Below are 23,400 nucleotides of genomic sequence, written 5' to 3' on the forward strand. Positions count from 1 at the left end.
TGTGAAGCCTCCCACCCGCCTTGCATAAGGCTTTGCCTTTCCAACTTCAGCTACAGTGTTAGCTAAGTTTGGAAAGAAGACTAAAAGAAGACCCCGGGGCCGTTTCTCTTTTGTTCTTTGCCCTAGTAGACGTCGGGGTCTTTTTGCGTAAGGCTGTGGTGTTTTTAGCGGTGCTCTCCTCGGTTCCTTGCACTCCTGTTAACAAGCACCTCATCGAGGGCAGCTGCAGCAGCAGAAGAGCAAGCGGGGGGCGCCTGGGGTCATGACCAAGGCAAGAGAGCAAAACCACCAGGGAGGATGCTGCGGTGAGTTGACCTAACGCGGGTGGTGGGCGGTGGAGGCCAGCAGCTCCGCGCAGTTTTGGAGGAATGTGGCTCAGCTATTGATCGGAGTGCTCGGACTCCTTTTGGTGAGGGTCGAGGAAGAAGGGAATTGCAAGATGCGGGGAAAGGGCTTACACGCCGGCAAGGAGGAGTAGACCTGGAAGTTTGGATTGTCTTGTTTAAAAAAAAAAAAAAGGCGGAGTTAAAGAATGTTGAAACAAGAGCTTTCTTAACCGTAGGTGAGGTTTTGCAGTTATTGACCAATAGGTCGTGATGACTTGAAGCGAGTGCTATTAAGCAAACTGGACACATCGATTTCTCGGTGACTTGATAAAATGTATGTGGTTTGTCCCACAAATTAGGTTTTAATGATCGTGTTTATTAGGAGAAAACGGGCAAGTATTCCAAACTCAGCTCACTTAAGTGACCTAAATACGCTTTTTATCCACCGCCCCTCCTGTGTGTCTTTGCAGGATCCTTAGCAAACTACCTGACCTCGGCAAAATTCCTTCTCTACCTTGGTCATTCTCTGTCTACTTGGGTAAGTGACAATGTACAGTAACTCTTACGACATACTTGCATAATTTCTTGCTTCCTTTCATTTGGACCAATTTTACTAAGTCACCTTCCAGGTTTTCTGTGCAGCTAAATAAATAAATCATCCAAACACACATGTTCTAACCAAAAAGTTATTTTCACCCAAGATATTTTCCCATAGGTGTTAGTAAATGTTATTTAATTATCATACTTTATGTAGATGAACAACTATCCAAAGATAGAAGGACAGGAATATTTGCACTGTTTATAAGTTGTATTTTGTGCTACTAGGCTTATGGTAATATTTGCTACTAAAAATGGATGAATGTCTCATGTATCTTCTATTTCACATTTAGGCTATTTCTCCCTTTTCCTCTTTTGTTAAAATGATAAATTCCAGCATACTGCACTATGAAAATACAGAATAATGGAGTGACTGATTCAGGCTAAAAATAGCATTCTGTGATTAATTTAAATATAAATTGGCATCCAAAACAAATATCTGGGTGATAAAAATTCTTGGCTTTAAAATGTTCTCTGCTGGGGGTACCTGGGTGGCTCAGTTGGTTAAGTGTCCAGTTTCGGCTCAGGTCGGGATCTCAGGGTTAGTAAGTTCAAGCCTCCCATGGGACTTTCTGCTGTCAGCATAGAACTTGCTTCAGATCCTCTGTCTTCCTCTCTCTCTGCCCCTCCCTCCCTCACTCTTGTGTGTGCACTCCCTCTCTCTGTCTCTCAAAAATAAATAAACTTTAAAAAAATGTTATCTGGGGTGCCCGGGTGGCTAAGTTGGTTGAGCTCAGGTCAGGATCTCGCAGTTTGTTGGGCTCTGTGCTGACAGCTCAGAGCCTGGAGCCTGTTTTGGATTCTGTGTCTCCCTCTCTCTGCCCCTTCCCTGCTCATGCTCTGTCTCTCCTTGTCTCTCAAAAATGAATAAACGTTAAAAAAATTTTTTTAAATGTTATCTGTTGGTAGATATTTGTTGAGCATCTCAGGCTGTCTTAAAAACCATCATCCATTGGGGCGTCTGGGTGGCGCAGTCGGTTAAGCGTCCGACTTCAGCCAGGTCACGATCTCGCGGTCCGTGAGTTCGAGCCCTGCGTCAGGCTCTGGGCTGATGGCTCAGAGCCTGGAGCCTGTTTCTGATTCTGTGTCTCCCTCTCTCTCTGCCCCTCCCCCGTTCATGCTCTGTCTCTCTCTGTCCCAAAAATAAATAAACGTTGAAAAAAAAAATTTAAAAAAAAACAAAAAAAACCCAAAACCATCATCCATTGAAAATCAGCAAATGATTCATAATTCTCTCTCCAAATTCCTATGCGGTCCTAGAAGACGGCCAGTGTTTCTGTTGGCCTGGCTAGCTTCATCAACATCCCCAAAAAGAATAATCCCAAAAGGATGCTGTATGTGTGTGTTTGATTAATGATTAGAATCTTTCGAATTAAACAATCTTCTTACTGTTTAAAAGCAGTATTTGAGTAAATTCTATGTATGCGTCCTATGATTTTTAATTTTAAAAAATCAAAAGGAGAGAGAATTTTTAAGGTAAATTTTATGAATAGTATTTTCTTTTTAAATTGGAAACTTCTGTTGGATCATCCTTAAGACATGAATGCAAACTATTGTAAGAGGAAATCTGGACCCATGCCCTTGGGAAATGATTAAGCTAGGTTATCAGCTCTTTAAGAAATAGCAGTTCAAAGATGGCTTTTTAGAAAGGCCAGCTCCTATCTTCCCAGAGGCTTAGACAAGGATGACTCTGCAAATACATGTAAACAAAGTTGAATTGGTGTGAGTTTGTTTTCAATAGCTGATGATTCTAAGTAAAAATCTAGTGAAACTACTCTTAATTATACCTAAACCTATAGTTTCCCTTCCATTTAATTCAGTACTTTTTAAAAATACTTTTAAGTATTTAAAATTTTTTTTTAATGTTTTCATTTTTGAGAGGAGAGAGACAGAATGCGAGTGGGTTAGGGGCAGAGAGAGAGGGAGACACAGATAGGAGGCAGGCTCCAGGCTCTGAGCTGTCAGCACAGAACCCAACGCGGGGCTCGAACTCACCAGCTGTGAGATCATGACCTGAGCAGAAGCCGGACACTGAACCGACTGAGCCACCCAGGTGCCCCGACTTTTAAGTATTTTAAAAACCAATAACAAGGAATAGAGGTAGCATCTGATATTCCCATCCTGTGGTCTGGACCTATCTCGTAGGAGAATGAGGTATCTCACTTCTAAATACTCATTACCTTTAATGTTTATGTGACCTTTTGTTGTTAGGTTGTGAGGTCAGATTTGCCAAAAGGGTGTAACTGTAGTTGTTCCAGGAGGATTTTTTTTGTCATGTTAATTAAAAGTCCCATATGAAAAGTGGTAGACACTTACCCCAGTAAGTTGAGCTAAGGGAGTTCTTGTGGAAAGTTGAATTAAAACAAAACAAAAAAAAAAAAATCCCCCCAAACCAGGATCTACAACCATATAAGGTTTAGTGGAGTTTTACTCCTTATTGCAAAAGAGTACAAAAGAGGAATGCTCAGTAACTCTAGATAAGTCTGCCTTTGAGTTTTGTCTCCTGTTTGACACTGCCTAATTTTATTAGAACAAAATAAATGTGTTTGTGTGTGTGTATACATTTATATATATGTACACACACACACACGCACACATCTATCCATTCCCCTGAAAACTCTGCCAAATCATGGTTTCCTGTACACTGAAAATAGAAGTATTAGGGTAGAAGGTTATATCTGTGTGGGGTTGGATGCTTTTTATTTCTGGCTTTATTTCTATCTGCCAGTAGATCAGTACATTTTACTCTATGCTATCAGAATGCAAAGTACTGTAAGAAATGGGTCTTGTTGTCAAGAAGCTTAGAATTTGATTTAGTATGGGCTTTAAAAAATGTGTCTAGTCACAAAAAGATAACCAACAGTGGAAAAGGGTGGCCAGTTGCTTGTATCTTGTGTCATTATTCTCTGGATTGTCTTCATTCATATCCCAGATGTGTGTATGACTCCAGCCCTTACTTCCTTTAGGTCTCTGCTCAGAGAGGTCTCTGACTACTTAATGCAAAAAGCCACCTTCCTGCTCATGCTGCTTCATTTTTCCTTGTAGCATTTATACCATTTGACCTGTTCTAGGTTTGTGTTTGGTCTCTGCTCACTGAGATGCAAGCTGTGGGAAAGTATGGACTTTGATTTTTGTGTACCGTGGAGTTTCTAGTGCCTGCCGTAGGATTGGGTTTATAGTAGCTTCCCAATAAGTAGTAAGTGGATTAATGACTGTGATCATTCATTCACAGATACTCAGTTGTCCCTCAGCTCTCAGCCCATTGGGGGTAGATGGACATGTAAACAAATCATCAAAGTACAGTGAGAGCACATGGGAGGGCAGGAAATGAATGTAAGGAAGGAATGGGTGGGCTCAAGATTGTACTACTTTGGGCTTCATGAGTGTGGAATCTGTTGCCTCTTAAAGCTTAAAGCCTTTAGAAATTGGGATAATCGGAGCAGTTTTATTCCTCTCCATCAAGGAGGCGTCATGGATATAAGGATAAGCAAGAAAGAAAATTTTCATTTGGTAGCACTTGTTTTGATGGCCTGCTGTAGAAGAGTCTAAAATTCTTTTGGGTAAAAAGTAGGAGTTTAAAAAAAAAAAAAGGAAAGAAAGAAGCCACAGTCATGGAGTATTATTTTTTATTCCTTATGGTAAGAAAAAGGAAATTCACTCCTGGAGGCCACCTATCATTTAGGGCATTTATGTGTTTCTTGTCTTTTCCTTGGGAGCTATTCAGAGGGATGGAGAGGAAGATAAAGTGCCTCTCCTCACCCCCTCCCATTGTATGCTAATCCCATCTACACTTGCTTCTTCTGTTAAAGATTAAGGAAGCAGTTTTTTATTCTTATTGATCTCTTTATCTTAATATAAATTTGTCTTTTTATGGGTTTCAAGCAAATTGTATGTGTATCATACAGTTTTAATCATTTAGTACATTGGTATTTGAAACTTAATTCCTACTTAATTTAAGTGGAAAAACTTTCTATTATCAATGCAAACAAAAGCTGTGTCAGACGTGTGAATTATGGTACTGATTAATCCTCAAACTTTTGAACAGTCACGGAACAAATCTAATGTACCAGAACAATGTTATTGATAAATCAGTGTAGGTTTTTGCCACTTATTCTATATTGACTCATTCACAACTGGGATTCACTGCAGATCCACTCCTTTGTTGATTCCATAGTTATTTGTTGTGTATGTAACCTGGGCCATGCAGTGGGCTGAGGTTTGAGAACACAGAATGCTCTAGAGCTCACATTCCAGACCATCAGGTTAGGATCAGTCTTGCAGACATAGTGCTTCCACTGTTTGTTTTAAGATTTACTTGACCATATCCACCCCATTCGACAAGGCCCTAATCTTATGTTAGTTTTGAATTGCCTTCCTAAATTATGTTCACAATCCTCTACTCCGTGGTAGAGGTTTCTCTTAACTTGGCACTGTTGCCATCTTGGGCTGGATACTTTGTTGTAGGGGACGGCGCTATGCATTGTAGATGCCAGTAGTACTCCTACCCCTGCCCCAGAGTTGTGGCAATCCAAAACAGTTCCAGACACTGCCAGGTGATCCCTGGAGGATAAAATCATTCCTGCAGAGAAATACTGGTCTACATGAAGTTTATTGTAAAGGATTGCTATTGTGTATGTGCATCAATTTAAAATTTTGTTTTGTTTTTTAAAATTTTTTTTTTAACGTTTATTTATTTTTGAGACAGAGAGAGACAGAGCATGAACGGGGGAGGGTCAGAGGGAGGGAGACACAGAATCTGAAACAGGCTCCAGGCTCTGAGCTGTCAGCACAGAGCCCGACGCGGGGCTCGAACTCACGGACCGCGAGATCATGACCTGAGCCGAAGTCGACCGCTCAACCAACTGAGCCACCCAAGCGCCCTGACTCAATTTAAAATTTTGAATGCATAGAATTGTTGTCTTGGCTTTATGAAATTAAAAAAAAATCATTTGATATACCAGGATAATACTTTGGTCCTAATACGTTGAATTTATCAAGCAGGTGTTAAGAAACTTTGGAAAGAATTAGGACTCTAGTACTTCCAGATAGTGTCAAATGCATAAGGAGCCTAGACTGTGAATTTAGTTTCCTGGAGTGATTTCTAGGGATAGGTTATGATAAAACATTGTTGTCCTGTTTTATGTTAACTCAGAGGTCAGAGGTCAGGGATGGAGCCAAAAATCTCATGATAAGGTCCATTATAGATTTCTTATGCATTAATTTACCTGACTCATTTAAAAATTTTCATTATTCTACATTTTGCCATAATGAATTCGTTTCCTGTATACTCCACAGTGAAAAAATAGTCTTTTCACCCTTTCCAAACCCATCCGTATTAAAATGTTCAAATAAAAAGCTGCTTATGCATTTATTTCTGACATTTTTGTAAATGTGGTACCAGAATTTGCCCATATTAATTTTTTCCCCATATTAATTTCATTTTTCTGAGCCTGCCTTTTTTTGACTTTGAAATTTATTGGTGAAATAGAGCATATATTTTAGAATGTTTAGGTGAAAGAAACTTTAAAGATCATATAGTTCATTCTTATCAATTTACAAATTGGGAAACTGGCTTTTTCTTGACATTCAAAGCATATGAATGTTTGTAAACTATACTGTAGTTTCATTCTGGTTCAGTAGCACACTACTTTGTGCCTCTCAAATCACAATAGGTAAATTCCAGGCCCAGGTAGAAACCTGACACAAAGGGAAGAAGTTTTGTCTCAAAAAACCTTCTTTGGTATTGAAACTACATTTTTTTTTTCTAGAATGATAAGGAGTATGTGTGTTTCATTAATATCATGCTTTTTTTGGGTTTACTTAGTAAATGGCCCAGAATATTTTCCATTGGACCAGGATGGATGATTTTAACACTTGACCAATAAATATTCAATTCAAAGAGTAATTGTTGACTTGGAAAAATCTCATGGTGTAGCCAGAAAGTACATTTTGATAAGGGAGCAACTTCCTGAGTGTAATTGCCTGGGAAATAAAAATAATTTCATCAAAACATTTTCTCTTTTCTTATTCAAGGGAGATCGGATGTGGCACTTTGCAGTGTCTGTGTTTTTGGTAGAGCTCTATGGAAACAGCCTCCTCTTGACTGCAGTCTACGGGCTGGTGGTGGCAGGGTCTGTTCTGGTCCTAGGAGCCATCATTGGTGATTGGGTGGATAAGAATTCCAGACTTAAAGGTGAGAAGTGGTAAACTAAGGCTTTGTATTCATGGGACCTAGGCTTGAGCTAAAGAGAAACCACTGTGACTGACCCACTGTGTGTCTGCTTGCCATACTTGAGCAATGGGATGATCAGCGTCAGCACTTCTACATGGAAGGTCCTGGGGCTTCTGCACAAAATTGGAATGCCAAGATATTAAGCTTATAGATTTTTTTGGATCTTTGGCTAGTCATAAATTCCAGATGTTAATAATTAACACCATAGTTCTTTTCTGGGAGCCATGTTAAACATTAAAAGTTTGCTTAACTCTGGCATTCTTTCTAACCATGAGTCGCACTGGAGTCAGTCAGTGTGATGTTCCTGGGACAGCTTTAACATCTGTCCTCTGGGTTACTGTGTTTTCTATAGAGGCAGGTGTAGGGTAATTGAAAACTATAGATTGAAGAGAGAATATCTGAGTCAGGATCATGGAGAGCTGAATTAGAAATTTTTGAGGGGAAAAGAAGAAATGGTAATATATTGACATTTATTCTAGAGCATTAGTACTGAAATCATTGCAGTTTTATGTGTAGGAAAGAGAGAAAGTGATGGAACAGTTCAGCTATGCAGAATATAAGCGCAATCCAGATAATAAGCCAGGTCACAATTTTCCTGGGTTGTGCAGTTGATGATGCCAAGACCTGGCCAAGTCTGTTTTAGACATTGGAGAAAGATTGAAATATGTTTCTTTCAGTGAAGGATGACTGCCCCTGGATAGAGAGCAATTTGGATTATCAAATTCTAGGACTTGATTCTATTAGTGAAATGGTCAAGGTGGACATTTGTCTGTTTTGAGAATGGATATACCAGAACACATATAGAACTAAGTTTTGTATACAAGAAAACAAAAAACATTCCTGGTTGTTCACATCGTTATTTATAGGAACACAGGGATATTATATATCTCGGAGACCTTTTAACCTTATGATTGTTGAGCATTGGAATCCTAGGTTGGGAAAGAATGTTGAGTTAGATGAAAAAGTGTGTGGTAGGATAGCAATCTCCCATTTAACCCATGAAATCAGCTCACATGTCACTTTCTGTGAAAATGTCCGATGTCTCTGGGCTGATTTAATCATTTCTTCCTCGGCTGTCAGGAGTCTTTGTCAACACCTCTGCTATTGTACTTGTACTCTTACAATTATCTGTTCCCATATCTTTCCTTCCTCTGGTCGGTGGGGTTCTAAAAGTTAGAAACTTCATGCAGTTGGTATTTAATCCTTGTGCAATAGAAGAATGAGTTATATGTTGGGATTTTACTACAACCTAATTTCAGAAAGCAGTTTGTTTGAGGCTTTTATATGACCTTCGAAGCCAGAACGAGCTTTACTGCCCTTAAAGACCAGGGCTATAATTATGCCTTACGCATACAACTCCCTGTATTTTTCAGGGTACTTTTCATGAGTATTTTATTTGAGCATCATACTGACCTTGTAAAGAAGGCACATATGTATCATCATCCTCACCTTATAGACACAGACATAAGAGACATTACGTATCCTGTCCTAGATCACCTACCCTGGTGAGTGGCAGGGAAAAGATTACAAATGAGACTGTGGGTGTCCTTACTTGGTGTACTTAGTCCTTACTCCAATACATTACCTACATGGGTGCCGGACTCCAAGGAAACTGGCATTTTCTGTGAGGGAAGGTGTTACTTAGAATTTCATAGCAGCAGCATACAGCATTAGAATGCCCAGTGGAATACACTGCTGCTTTATTCTTGGTGAATTTTACATATCTTTCCTATGTATTCATACTATCTTATCAGATTCAGCCTATTCCGTAGGGGCTTATGGATTCCATGACTTCTTAACCTCTTCTCTAACTTCCTGCATGTTATGATTTTAGCTTCAGCAACAAAGAGCTGAAAGATGGATCTTGTCTATGTAATATAGTTCTGTTTATGACAGTAAACTTTCAAAAGAATAAACTAAATGAAAATGTGGTCATTATGAATGGCTTTAATTAATAGGAAAATGGTGAATACTTCACTCTTCCTGTAAGTTTTACTGGTCTGGTGTTATCTGGTGGGTCCTACTGGAAATAGTTGATTCAGGATTTACTTAAGGAATTTTTTTTTCATATAGTAATTTGCATATGCATTAATGTGTGGACAAAAATGGGGCCATTGTGATATTTTGGTGTAGTGAACACTTTGTTTCTCCCTCTGTACAGTGGCTCAGACTTCGCTGGTGGTACAGAATGTTTCAGTCATCTTGTGTGGAATCATCCTGATGATGGTTTTCTTACATAAAAACGAGCTTCTGACCATGTATCATGGATGGGTTCTTGTAAGTTCTCAGTGGTATTCTTGATGGCAGAAAATAGAACATCTGGTAGTGGTAAAAAATGAAAACCCTTTGAGACTAGGGGGTATCTTTTCACAAAGACACTGTTGACCCTCTGTGTCCATTTAATATCCTCTACCGTTTGTATTATATTTTGTTTTTGCTTGTTTGCCCATAGTGGGCACTCATTAAATATTGTTTGAATTTTAATTTTGTCCTATTTTTTTCCTTATTTGTTTTTAGTGGTATTTCTAAAAGTTTATTGTATAATTCAATTGTCAATTAGTTTTCAGCTACTAACCTGTAATTTGTTCACATTACATAAGAAATGTAACCCATATATTTATTAATTTGTCATAATTGTATTCCTCCAATAGTAATTGGTATGTATGGGGTCATGGACTACATAACTTCTCACACTATGGTCTCATGACAGCTTGATGGAAAAGGGGAAAGATGGGGTGGTGGCAAATAATGGATTTGATGTAACTATTGTATCTTTTTATATATTTAGACAGATACTGTAGGGTTTCAAAGCCAGGGAGAACATTAGAAATCTTCTAGTATATTCCCTTTATTTTGTTAATGAAAAAATTAGACAAAGTGATGTTATCTGATTGACCATTGTCGTGCAACTAGGAAGTATCATAATTCTGACTTAAATGCAGGTCTTCTCACTTCCCCTTTATTGTTTTTTCCAAAAGAGGTATTTTGGGAAGAAATTAAAAACTACTGCTATGTTAACACTTTATGATAACTATGTCACATAAATGTGCACATGATTTTTATAATTTTTGTACTATGTGTATTGCAGATGATGTGGATTAGGAAGATATTATGCCCTTTAACTTGACTACTGGTATTTATGGTTTCATGTCTACAAAGTAAAATTATTTCTTATGATTTTATGAAATGAACTTAAAATTTTATTATTATGCCACCAAAGACCATTTCAAACTACACTGTACAGTGAGGTATAGGTCCTGTGAGGTAAAACTGACATTTTTAACTCAACTTTTTCCTATAATTCCTTAGACTTCCTGTTACATCTTGATCATCACTATTGCAAATATCGCAAATTTGGCCAGTACTGCTACTGCAATCACGATCCAAAGGGACTGGATTGTCGTTGTTGCAGGAGGAGACAGAAGCAAATTAGCAGGTAATTTGGCTTTCTCTTTTAATGTAAGGGGTTACATGAGGATTCACTTTATGTCAGAGGTAGTAAATGAGGGTTAAACCTTTTCTTCTGGGTATTTAATTGAAAATTATTTTCCATAAATTGAAAATATAGTCTTTGTCTTATCACATTGTCAGTTTCAGTGCAATGATTTCTCTCACTGTTATGAAATTAATTTATAGAATAGTGAACTTTTATTGTATGCAAACCTGGCAAATGGAAGAACATTTCTTTTGAACTCTTTCTTTTAAATTCTGTTCATGGTCTCTGTATGTTTACTTAATACTTAGAGCAGTGAAAATCTGACATGAGATTGATTCATTCATACCATGGTAGTATGACTAGTATTTACTGCTTTTTATTTTTCTCCAAACCAAGTGGAAACACTTTATTTCCAAAAGGGACTCTAGTAGTTAATTCCTTCAAGTTTAAAGTTATAATCTATAACTTTTATTATATTATCTGCAATGCAATAGAATTGCTGTTACAAATACTAGAGAAATTGAGGACAGAATATGGTTTTCAAGAAGCTTATCATCTTAGTTGTCCATTGGAAACATATATAAGAGGCCAGAGACAGACTAAAGAATGCTTACAAAGCAACATGTCCTATTACATCAGCATCACTTGTACTCAGAATAACTCACCTCACTCAATATTCTCTACCTGCCCCCTGACACAGACACACATCAGATTCATAGCTACACAGGGTTAAGGAGGAAGGGTACACCTATCCACTGATTAGATCAGGTCAATCAGTTGTGCTGGTCATTGAGATAATGGGTATCACAAACCTATTGCCCAACCATCCTGACAGACCAGAAAACTATTGCTGATGATTTAAATGGCTTATTCTAGTTCACAGAAGGCAAGATTAGTGTTGGGGATAGCAGGCAACTTTGTTTGGGCCATGTGGCTAAAAAAAGGAAAGGAGGTGGTGAGAGAAAGAAAATGTGTGAAAGGTCTAAAGGAAGAAAGAGAAGAATTTGCTTAAATCATCACTTTGTTGTAGCAGTGTTATTTATAATTGAGACAAATACCACAGTGATTTTAGAGAATGGTGTCCATATAGGATGAATTTATAGCACATGTGAATATACCACAGGATATTCTTTCTAGAGGTAAAGTAGTGATTCTCGTTGATTTTTTTCTTCCTGTAATCATTTACCAATAGGAAATAATTCCATGTCTCTTCTTGTCACATTGAACTATATGATTAGGCTTTTTCCTTTTTTGTATGTTTTTTCCTTATTTACTTTCTCTTTTTAATATGCTATTTTAAGTATGTAATACATGTCCATGTTTTAAAATTCAAAAGGTACAAAAAGACCTGTCTTGAAAATAGAGCACATATGTATCTGGTAGAATATATTTGGGGGGAAAGTTGTCTTTTAAAATGATTTTCTTTCTCTTAATATGAATTTTATTTTATTTTATTTTATTTTATTTTATTTTATTTTATTTTATTTTATTTTTTTAACGTTTATTTATTTTTGAGACAGAGAGAGACAGAGCATGAACGGGGGAGGGTCAGAGAGAGAGAGGGAGACACAGAATCTGAAACAGGCCCCAGGCTCTGAGCTGTCAGCACAGAGCCTTCGCGGGGCTCGAACTCATGAACCGCGAGATCATGACCTGAGCTGAAGTTGGACGCTTAACCGACTGAGCCACCAAGGCGCCCCTCTTAATATGAATTTTAAACTCATTTTGACTCTTGTGAAGTCTATACAGTCTGGGGGGAAAAAAGCCCTGTGCAAAGTGAAAATTCCTCAGAATTTATCATTTATTCTAAATACAAATATAAATAAATAAGAAAAACCAAAGATTCCATGTAACTTTGTGGGCTTTTTGACGTCCCAGAACAACAAGAAGAATATGAATGACTGTTTCTCAGCTGCCTTTCTTTATTATCAGGAATAATTGCAGAGGAATAATTGCAGTCTATTTTCTAAGTTTCTGGAATTTCTCAAGTTTAGGAAAGGAAGTAAGCTGCCTATTGAAGTTTCATCCACTGTGAATTAGCTTTTAGCAAGTGGTGCTTTTTAGCAAGTGAAGTCGAATTTCTCAAGTTTAGGAAAGGAAGCAAGCTGCTTATTGAAGTTTCATCCACTGTGAATTAGCTTTTAGCAAGTGGTGCTTTTCTGCATTCAACTAGTATTACAGGTTAGTAGCCTAGTGAGGGAAAACCTCCGTGTTGTCTTTCTTCACCATTTGTTAAAAGATTAACTAAAACCATGCTTCAAAATAGGATAGAAACTTTCTTAGTTCAGAAGGTCAGCAGGGGTCTATCTAACCATTGATTTTTTGGTGCTATTTCTGCTATAAGGCAGAATTATAGAACAGGTAGAGAGGAGGAGAGAGGAAAATTGGAGAAGTGTATGTCAAGAAGTACACCTTAGTCACCTCTGAGGTTGAGTCTCTGCACACAGACGCACGTCCTCCAGTCAGGAATTGTGTGTGTTTGTGCAGGGTGCGTTTTGAAATCGAAACGAAAACTTTAGAAACCCAGCGAAAACTGTTAGAAACCCGAGCAGGGGACTGGACAGGGATGCTGAACCTGTGTGCGCCTTGTGTGTGTGTGCCTGTGAAGGGCAAAAGCTGTGTGCACTGGGAGGAGAGGTGGTGAGCCAGATGCTAATTGCTCCCCTTCCCTTAATGCAGTGTTTCTTGATTTCAGAATAGGTTTAAAAACTGGAAGTTGTATCACTGAGGGTAAAAAAATAGAGACATTTTCCCTGGAAGGTTAAAAAATTTTAGAATTTCAGTGGCATCAGACCAAAATACAGCTGTTAGCATCTAGTTTGGAGATCACCAGAAAAGGAATTGTTTTTCTACATAAATACTGGTAATTAATCTGTCGGCTAATTTGCCTAGGTACTTGGTTTAGTGTTTTATTAAAGCAGTCTGTTGGGCTATGACCCTTAGCCTGTCAAACCTGTTTGAAGCTCACTTCCTTTTCCCAGACTTTTTATCCCTTCTGTTTTATTTCCTTCCCTATTTTCTTTGTTAACCAGTCTATTTATAGTTTCTGAGGTGTTTTGTTTTGTTTTGTTTTGATCCTCCTTCCTAAAGACACATCTGCTGGTTACCGTGATCAAGATGACCGATAAATTTCTTATTTGAACTCTATTGACTAAAAATTGATTTCATATTTAAGGTAGACAGACCTGCTGCCTGCTATTTGCTCAGCAGGTCTGCTTATTATTATTATCCTATGAGATTTAATATACCCTTTATAATAGCAAGTCTTTATTTAATGTCATGGTCTGTGCCTCAGCTGCAGCGGAAAATAGTTAAATTGGAATTCAATGAGCACATATATGTGTGTTTACATAAGAATAAATAGAAATTTGTGAAGAGGATGGGTTTGCATATTCAGAGGACAGATTCTTCTCTAGCCTGTTACCAGTGAAATGATGAGGTCTATTCCCCAAATCATTATATAGTTCATTCTGCTTCCAAAACATAAAAGCTGGTTACTGATACTGTATCACGCACAAACATTATTAGCTTCCTAAGTATGATAAAGATTGAAATTGATGGCATTCGGAGGCTTCAGGAGCACTTAAAAACCGAGGAAGTGAAAATACAACAAATCATTTTAACTAAATTAATTTTTCTCTTGTTGTGGGGCTTTCAGAACATGTGTATATTTTCACTCTTACTCAATTTTGGGAATCAAAATATTGAGTTACTTGAATCTATTCTATACTTCTCTGTTAGCACCTGAGTTGGAAACTTTTTGAGGGTGGGATGAAAGTTAGCGAAGCCTCTGCAAAAAAGGGTCATGTGTGAGATCAATGAAAACTGCCTTTGCCTCTCAAGTGAAAGGTGAAACGAGTCAAAGTTCTCCTGTTATCATGTAAGCATTATACACTCATGGGACTAATTGGAAGGCAGTTGAGGACCAGGAAGAATTAGAGAAGGAATAAAGGCAATTTTCTGCTAATGCACTTATTAGTCACCTATTGCTTTTCTCTTAAGGTGCCCCACATGATTGATAAGGATTTGTCTCATTGGTTCCACTCTACTCTGTGAGATAGAGAATAAGAAAATTGGTCATTTTCTTGACTTCCTCTCTTTTATTCATGTTGTCCTCTGCTCTGATTTTGCTATGTTCCCATGGTCATGTCCTAGACTTGGTCATCACCGCTAAATCCTCCCCTTCCATAATCTTAATCTTAGGCATTCATGTCTTGAATTGGCACCTCCTGTCTTCCCAGCTCATTCCTTCTCATACCCTAGCCACAACAGTCTTCCAGTCTGGTTGTCACCTACAGGCCATTTTCACTGTCTGTGACCACTCTTGTCTCCCTTCCTTACTCAGCTGAAATTCTAGGTCAGACGTTCTGATCACATATGATCACCTCCTAGCTTATACTCTCAGCTCACTTGGCCTCCTCTCCTTCTGTCACTCTCCAGTAGAACATGGCTGGAGAAAAATGCACAGTTTTGCTCTCTGTTTTCACTGTTTTACAGTTCGTGACCATTGGGTTCATGTTCGCCCTTTTGTGCTGCCAGGTGATCATATTAATTTCTGTGGCCCTTTCCTCCTTCCTGTTTCCTTAGAGGAGTAGGTTTCACGTTCTCCTTTCTCCTCATACATTCCATACCTCCTCTCCCATCCTCACTTTCACTGATGACCTTGCTTTGTGCTTTACTGAGAGAGTAGAAGAAATGAGAAGTTACACATGCTGTCCCCATTACATCCACCTGCAGCTGCGTATGTGGTCTGCATTCTTGTGCATGTTGATGGTTTTGCTCCCGTCTAAGAGTAGCTCTCCCATTTGTGTGTTGGTTCAGATTCCATCCCTTCTCATCTATGGTGTCATCCCCAACAGCATATAAATGTGCAATAATATTTCTCTCAAACATTTTTACCTCTTTTTACCCTTCTACCACCTCATTTCTTTGTTTCTGTTTTCAGAAAATCTTAAAAAAAGGGGCGCCTGGGTGGCGCAGTCGGTTAAGCGTCTGACTTCAGCCAGGTCACGATCTCGCGGTCCGTGAGTTCGAGCCCCGTGTCAGGCTCTGGGCTGATGGCTCGGAGCCTGGAGCCTGTTTCCGATTCTGTGTCTCCCTCTCTCTCTGCCCCTCGCCCGTTCATGCTCTGTCTCTCTCTGTCCCAAAAATAAATAAAAAACGTTGAAAAAAAAATTAAAAAAAAAAAAAAAAAGAAAATCTTAAAAAAAAGATGTCTATGCTGCTTCTAGTTCCTGTCCCTGGTCAGGGCTTTGCTTTTCATGATGCCAGGGGGGCAACATTTACATTGTGAATCCAGAGAGTGCCACTCACTTAAAAATATAATATAAATGGTATATCTCCTGGAGTTGACGCCAATCTCTTAAACCAGCTTCAGTCAGGCATTTGCCCTTTCTGGTCTACCAGAACTACTCTCTTTGAAGCCCCCAATACCTTCCGTGTGACCAATCTAGAGCCTCCTCTTAGTACTCATCTTCCTTGACCTATCAGCAGCACTTGCCAGTTGATTACCCCTCCTCTTAGAAACAGTGTTGCCCCATGGCTTCTAGGATGCCACACTCCTCTGGGTTTTCTCCTCTTTCACTAGTTCTTCTTCATCTTCCTGACCTCTAAACATTGACATGCCCAGGACTGGGTCCTCAGATCTCGCCTCTTCTGGATCTACACTCAGTCCCTTGGTTGACCTCATCCAGTCTCACTGCTTTAAAACTCAACTGGCTGATGACTACCAAATCTGGCACAGACTTCTTTCCTAAACTGCAGGCATATTTAACTGTCCACTTGATACACCCTTGTGCTTGTCAGTAGCCTATCAAAATCAGCATCTCTAAACTAAATACTCGTTCTTTTGCTGCAAATCTGATTCTTTTGAATTCTTTCCTTTCTCAGTAAATGGCCACTCTTTCCTTCTAATAGTTGCTTAGAAAACAGCAACAGTGAACTTCAGAGTCCTCCTTAATTCTTCTCTTTCTCTCACACCCCATATCTAATCTATTTGCAAATCTTTCTGATTCTACCTTTGAAGTGTATCCAACATCTGTTTCCCCATTTCCATTATTACTGTTCTGGTTTATGCTACATCATCTGCTACCTGTCTTCTTGCCTCTGCTCTTATCTACCAACTCCCTCACCCTCATGCTACAGTCTTCACAACACAGCAGCCAAAATGAACCTTTAAAAACATAAGTTAGACTGTGTCACCTCTCTGTTCAAAAGCTCCAAAAGGCTTCCTCACCCATTCATTGACAAAGTTGGCATCCATATAATGTTCACAAGACCCTAGGTGATTAGACCAGTCTACCCTCCCTCTCTGACCTCTTCCCTTCCTCCCTCTGCTCTAGCCCTGCCAGCCTCCTTGTTGTTCCTCTAACACTGTAGGTGTGCTCCTCCTGCCCCAGGACATTTTTACATCCCTTGGTCTGGAATTCTCTTTTCACTGATATCTACAGGACTGACTCTTTTTCCTCCTACTCCTTTCTCTCTCTCTCTCTCTCTTTTTTTTTTTTTCCAGGGAGTCCTTTCCTGACCTTGCCATATTGAAAACTGAAATCTTTTGGGGCACCTGGGTGGCTCAGTCAGTTAAGCGTCTGACTTCAGCTCAGGTCGTGATCTCACGGTTTGTGGGTTCAAGCCCCGTGTCGGGCTCTGTGCTGACAGCTCAGAGCCTGGATCCTGCTTGGGATTCTGTGTCTCCCTCTCTCTCTGCCCCTCCCCTGCTTGTGCTCTCTTTCAAAAATAAACAAACATAAAAAAAAAAAAGAAAACTGAAATTTCTCTTTTCCCTGCACCCTTTTTCTGCTTTATTTTTCACTGTAATATTTAATTAACATATGACATTCTGTGTGTGTGTGTATATATATATACACATATACATATACATATATATACTTATTGATTTACTCTTTCTTTTCCCATGGGAAGGTAAACTCCCTGAAGACAGGGCACGATATTCTTTATTTTTTTTTATAGTGATAGAATAATGCCTAGCCCATAATAGGCATTTAATAAATTTTTGTTGAAAACATGTTTGTAGGGTCACTCACTATTGTATTCATCTTAAAAGCTAATATTAGACTTATTTATACAACCCCAGGGAATCATGATTTTTGAGGCAAATTTAATATGACTTGTTCCAAATGACAAATTATTTCCTAACAAAATGGTTTGTTCACAGAGTGCTTTTAGAAATTTACATTCTAGGAATCTATACTCTTGGATTATGAGTTTGTATTATGTAAGTGGGCAGTCTCTCTTTGATAGATTTGCACACTTATCTTCCTCCTTTACCTACCTCTATAGATATGAATGCTACAGTACGAAGGATTGACCAGTTAACCAACATCTTGGCCCCTATGGCTGTTGGTCAGATTATGACGTTTGGCTCTGCAGTCATTGGCTGTGGTTTCATTTCGGGGTGGAATTTCGTGTCCATGTGTGTGGAGTACTTTCTGCTCTGGAAGGTTTACCAAAAAACACCTGCTCTGGCTGTGAAAGCTCCTCCTAAAGTAGAGGAAGCTGAATTGAAACAGCTGAATTTACATAAAGGTAAGCTCAATACAGTGATCAATCCTTTTATTCTGATGTTCAGACCTTAAAAGTTGGTGAAGACAAAAGTTCATCCAGTTTATTACTGCTGAAGGCGTGCATGAGGTTAAATATGTCACTTTGGTATGGATGAGTCAATACCCAGGCTTTTGACAGCCTGAGGAACAACTTGGGATTGGACCTCAGGGAGCTGGAATGAGGCCTCGGGCCCTTTTCCTTAACGTGAGCAGCAGACATGGAGGGGAAATCAACTGAGGGATGGCTGGGAAAAATTGAGCCATAAGAATGGGAAAAACAAGGGGGGAAAAAAAAGAATAAGAGAATTCCTGAGTCTATGAAGAGAGAAGAGTTACATAGCCATTTGTACAACAGTAGAAGGGAATGAGGACTGAAGGTGGGCATTTCCCAAGAAGAGAGAGCAAGTTGGGCTTTTGGGCTAATGGAATCCTAACAGGGCCCCAGAAAAGAAGATGCTATGTTTTTCCAGACAATTATTATATTTTTACTTGATGAGTTTTCCTGTTATTTAGTTTTACTTTGGTGGGAGTATAATTTTCTTTCTTTCTTTCTTTCTTTCTTTCTTTCTTTCTTTCTTTCTTTCTTCCTTCCTTCCTTCCTTCCTTCCTTCCTTCATTTCTGGAGTATAATTTCTAAGGGGGGCAATGGAGAGAGGGAGACAGACCATGTGAGAGACAGCGATATCCATAGTATTTTGTTTAACATAAATGCTACTTGGAGATTGTTTCTTAGCTGAAATTCTTAGGTTAGTAAAAGAAAATACATATTATACTGATACATATAATAATGTCTTTTATTAACAGAAACTGAGCCAAAATCCTTGGAGGGAACTCATCTAATGGGTGAGAAAGACCCTAACATCCATGAGCTTGAACATGAGCAAGAGCCAAGCTGTGCCTCCCAGATGGCTGAGCCCTTCCGCACCTTCCGAGATGGATGGGTCTCCTATTACAACCAGCCAGTGTTTCTGGCGGGCATGGGTCTTGCTTTCCTCTATATGACTGTCCTGGGCTTTGACTGTATCACCACAGGGTACGCCTACACTCAGGGGCTGAGCGGGTCCATCCTCAGTATTCTGATGGGAGCATCAGCCATAACTGGAATAATGGGAACCATGGCTTTTACTTGGCTACGTAGAAAATGTGGCCTGGTTCGGACTGGTCTGATCTCAGGATTTGCACAGCTTTCCTGTTTGATCTTGTGTGTGATCTCCGTGTTCATGCCTGGAAGCCCCTTGGACTTGTCTGTTTCTCCTTTTGAAGATATCCATTCTAGGTTGATTCAAGGAGAGCCGCTGTCCACAATTAGACCTACAGATATACCTGAAATCATTTTTACACCTGAAATGCACATGTCAAATGTGTCTGACCCTGCTACTATTGTCCCAGAGATGAGTCCTAAATCTGTGCCCATAGTGTCTGTCAGTCTGCTGTTTGCAGGCGTCATTGCTGCTAGAATTGGTAAGTCATCTCTCTGAATGTTAATGAGCTAAAGTGTCTTTTTTGCAGTGTGGGTTCAGAAGATTCAATGATAAATGATCTGAAATCTTCCCTTAATTTAAGCAAAACCCACTCTGTATCCTTACATACATATGAAATTTTTATTTTATAGTTTAAAATACAGTTTGTGTATATGTACATATGCTTAAAATATGATTAGGGCTTGAAACTTAAAAAAATTCTTTTTAACGTTTATTTATTTTTGAGACAGAGAGAGACAGAGCATGAACAGGGGAGGGGCAGAGAGAGAGGGAGACACAGAATCTGAAACAGGCTCCAGGCTCTGAGCTGTCAGCACAGAGCCCGACGCGGGGCTCGAACTCACGGATTGTGAGATCATGACCTGAGCCGAAGTTGGACGCTTAACCAACCAAGCCACCCAGGGGCCCCTGAAACTTTTTAATAAATTAGTATCTTAAGTATTACTCTTGATGCAATTTATTATTTTTTTTAGTTAATTTATTTTTTTAAATTTTTAACAGTTATTTATTTTTGAGAGACAAAGCACAGGCAGGCGAGGGGCAGAGAGAGAGAGAGGGAGACACAGAATCCAAAACAGGCTCCAGGGTCCAAGTTGTCAGCACAGAGCCCAATGCGGGGCTCAAACTCAATCCATGAGATCATGACCTGAGCCGAAGTCAGATGCTCAACTGACTGAGCCACCCAGGCACCCTGATGCAACTTATTTTTTGAAAATATATTAGTTATAATGATGCCATTTAGTAATTTAGTGTCTTTATATTGCTATAACTCTACTAAAAGGACTATAAGTTAGAAAATATTTGTATAGGACAAGGTAAAAAAGGTAGTGTTTTTGTTTTAAAAAAAAAAAAAATCCTTCAAAAGTCCTCTCTAGCTTATGTGTATTTATAGTATACTTTGCCAAACAAGTGGATTTTATAGCTCTGGAAGGAACCACAATGTAATGACTTCTTACAAAGTAAAATTTAAGTAATTATTAATAGAGTACTGATGAATTATCTCTGCCTGAATTTTTTTCTTTAAATGAAACCATATTTATCTTGTGATACAAAGCAATTCATTAATTTATCAAAGACAATTAATATTCAAGCAAGACAGCTTTATTACAGGGGCTTTAGAAACCAAGCAGTAAATGTAATAATCACTTAAAGTCCTTAAACTTTAACCACAACAGTATATTAGTACATTCACTGTAGGCTTTAAAAACACTAGTACTTACAGTAAGATTTATTGTCTCTGATTTCGGAGTTTTGCTTTTGTAGTATAAATAATCACAAAAAATAGAATTAAGAAGTTTGTAGATTAGACTTACTTTAGTATGGTGGCTATAAAAAATCATTTCTTGAAGCCACTAGCAACCCAGTATTTTATTTATTTTATTTTATTTTATTTTATTTTATTTTATTTTATTTTATTTATTGTATTTTTATTTTTCAAGTTTTTATTTAAATTCCAGTTAATTAACATGCAGTGTAATATTAGTTTGAGGTCTAGAATTTATTGATTCAACACTTATATACAACACCAAGTATTTATTAATGAAAAAGAATTCTGAAAGGCAAGGCTCTGATGAATATATGCATGGTGACTTCAAGATAATAGGGATGAATATATATTTTGTACACGTCAACAGATTTTTAAAATGTAAATGTGAAATGTAAAGCTGTAAATTAAAATTCAGTGTTTAACAGATATCTTCTATTAATAGGTCTTTGGTCCTTTGATTTAACTGTGACACAGTTGCTGCAAGAAAATGTAATTGAATCTGAAAGAGGCATTATAAATGGTGTTCAGAACTCCATGAACTATCTTCTTGATCTTCTGCATTTCATCATGGTTATCCTGGCTCCGAATCCTGAAGCTTTTGGCTTGCTTGTACTGATTTCAGTCTCCTTTGTGGCAATGGGCCACATCATGTATTTTCGATTTGCCCAGAAAACTCTGGGCAGCAAGATGTTTGCCTGTTGTCCTGAGGAAAAAGAAGTTACGAATGAAAATCAAACTAATATATCTGTTGTGTGAGACCATTTAACTGTTGCTATCCCTGTTACTAGATTACACAGAGCACATATGCTTATTTTGTACTTCAGAATTCCAATAAACAGCTAGGTGTTTCTCTCTGGTTTTACCCCAGTTGTACCCTGAGGGCTAGAAGCTATTTACAAGACTTAAGTCAGAGGAAATGAACTGGTTAATTTCCCTTACACTTAAGGATGGGGAAAAAAATCAAAAAAGGAAAAGAAAAACTCAGTTTAAATGTGGAGAAAGGTAACACTGATTTTTCCCTATTTCTCAGGAGTAGATAAAATTTTACACGAAGAGCAGTTAGTCACGTGACTTAAGTTATTCTTTGGGAGATATTTATTATCTGTGCAAGAATTCAGGTATGTCATTTTTTCTTAAAACTCATTCTTGTCCAAGTCTAGCTAATTTATTTTCTTTTAGCATGTTCTTCACATTATAAAAAAAACAAATTCTGCTTCAAGTATGAAGAGGAGAGTTTGATAACCAGTGTTATTCTTATTGATCCTGTCGATCATAAGGGATTTACATATATGTGGAAAATGAAATACTTACCTAGAATTCTCAAATAGGATTTACGGTATAACTTTAGAGAGCACCTTTGTATCTTTATTATCATGGTGAAATACTGTAGTAAGCATATATAACACTTCAGAAAATGGCTCTCCTGTAAGCTGCAGATAGAAACAAAGCTGTAGATTTATAACAGTAAATGCATAAGGACTTCAAATACGCTGATAGTTTGGCCATAGAAACTAGAAGCTCAAAGTCACCCAGGAGAGCAAGATCTGAATTCAACTCCGCTATCGTTAATGATCTATCTCTGTCTTGGAACAGGAGGGAGCACGCTTTTAGCCTGGTAGATTAAATGTAGAAAGCAAGCTCACACTTGGAAAGGTTTTGTTTTAAAATCATCAGATTGGCTTCTGAATGCGCTCAGCTAGAGCATTTTTACTTTCACTGTTTTGTACCCAAGGAGTTATTTTTACACAGTTGTAGAGCAAGACCGTTTATAAATGTATCCCGTTCAAATGTCTTTGAGAAGAATGGAAGAAAACAAATACTTTTGTATGTATTTTAAAAAACTGTTTTCCGAGTCATTTTGCAACATGTCAGTACCAACATGGTACTTTGCCTTAACCGTTTATGCACTTTCATGGAGACTGCAATCCGTTACTATGAGCACTTTCTTCTTTTTTCTTAAGGTTTCATCTTCTTTCTATGGTATGACATAATGATTTACTATGTTGTAAAATCTTTGTAACATATTTCTATATAAAAAACATTTTTAAAATCTTGAGTCCTTTTTCCTGAGTTGAGTTCCCCAGTTATTTAATATTAGTTTTGTTATAGAACATCTGTTTTGGATAAGGTATTTTCTTCCTCTGCAGTTTCATAATAATTCATAATTTTTAGTGTTATCCCACTGTTCATATGTACAGTTTATGGTGGTTTGGATACAAATATAGTAAACATGAACTCAGTACTCATTCCTTGACCTTGAAGAAGTCACATGAAGCCCTCTGAATTCTATCTCATCTTCTGTAAATTGGAGATGATACTATAAAGCCAACTCCACCCACCTCACAGCTTTTCCTGACCAAGTCAAATAAGAGAAGTCATGTGGAAGTGCTTTGTGGACTATCAGATGAGGTGGTATCAGTACTAGGAATTGGGCCTAACGACAGAGTTCTAGGTTCCTGCTGTAGTCCAAAAAAAAAGAGCCGCATTCTGTACTTGACA

At 38.3% G+C, this 23,400-nt stretch overlaps 1 protein-coding gene across 1 annotated transcript; it reads left to right on the forward strand.

Moving 5' to 3' along the window:
• Nucleotides 1-24: 24 nt before the first annotated feature.
• Nucleotides 25-22,951, forward strand: SLC40A1 (solute carrier family 40 member 1). Its single transcript, XM_047871434.1, has 8 exons — nucleotides 25-305; nucleotides 797-864; nucleotides 6,957-7,116; nucleotides 9,317-9,432; nucleotides 10,465-10,591; nucleotides 17,891-18,136; nucleotides 18,958-19,614; nucleotides 21,344-22,951. Exons 1-8 carry the CDS (start codon nucleotides 263-265, stop codon nucleotides 21,655-21,657), a joined length of 1,731 nt encoding a protein of 576 aa, XP_047727390.1. The 5' UTR covers nucleotides 25-262; the 3' UTR covers nucleotides 21,658-22,951.
• Nucleotides 22,952-23,400: the final 449 nt, after the last annotated feature.

Source organism: Prionailurus viverrinus, chromosome C1 (assembly GCF_022837055.1).
Source record: "Prionailurus viverrinus isolate Anna chromosome C1, UM_Priviv_1.0, whole genome shotgun sequence".
NCBI lineage: Eukaryota > Metazoa > Chordata > Mammalia > Carnivora > Felidae > Prionailurus > Prionailurus viverrinus.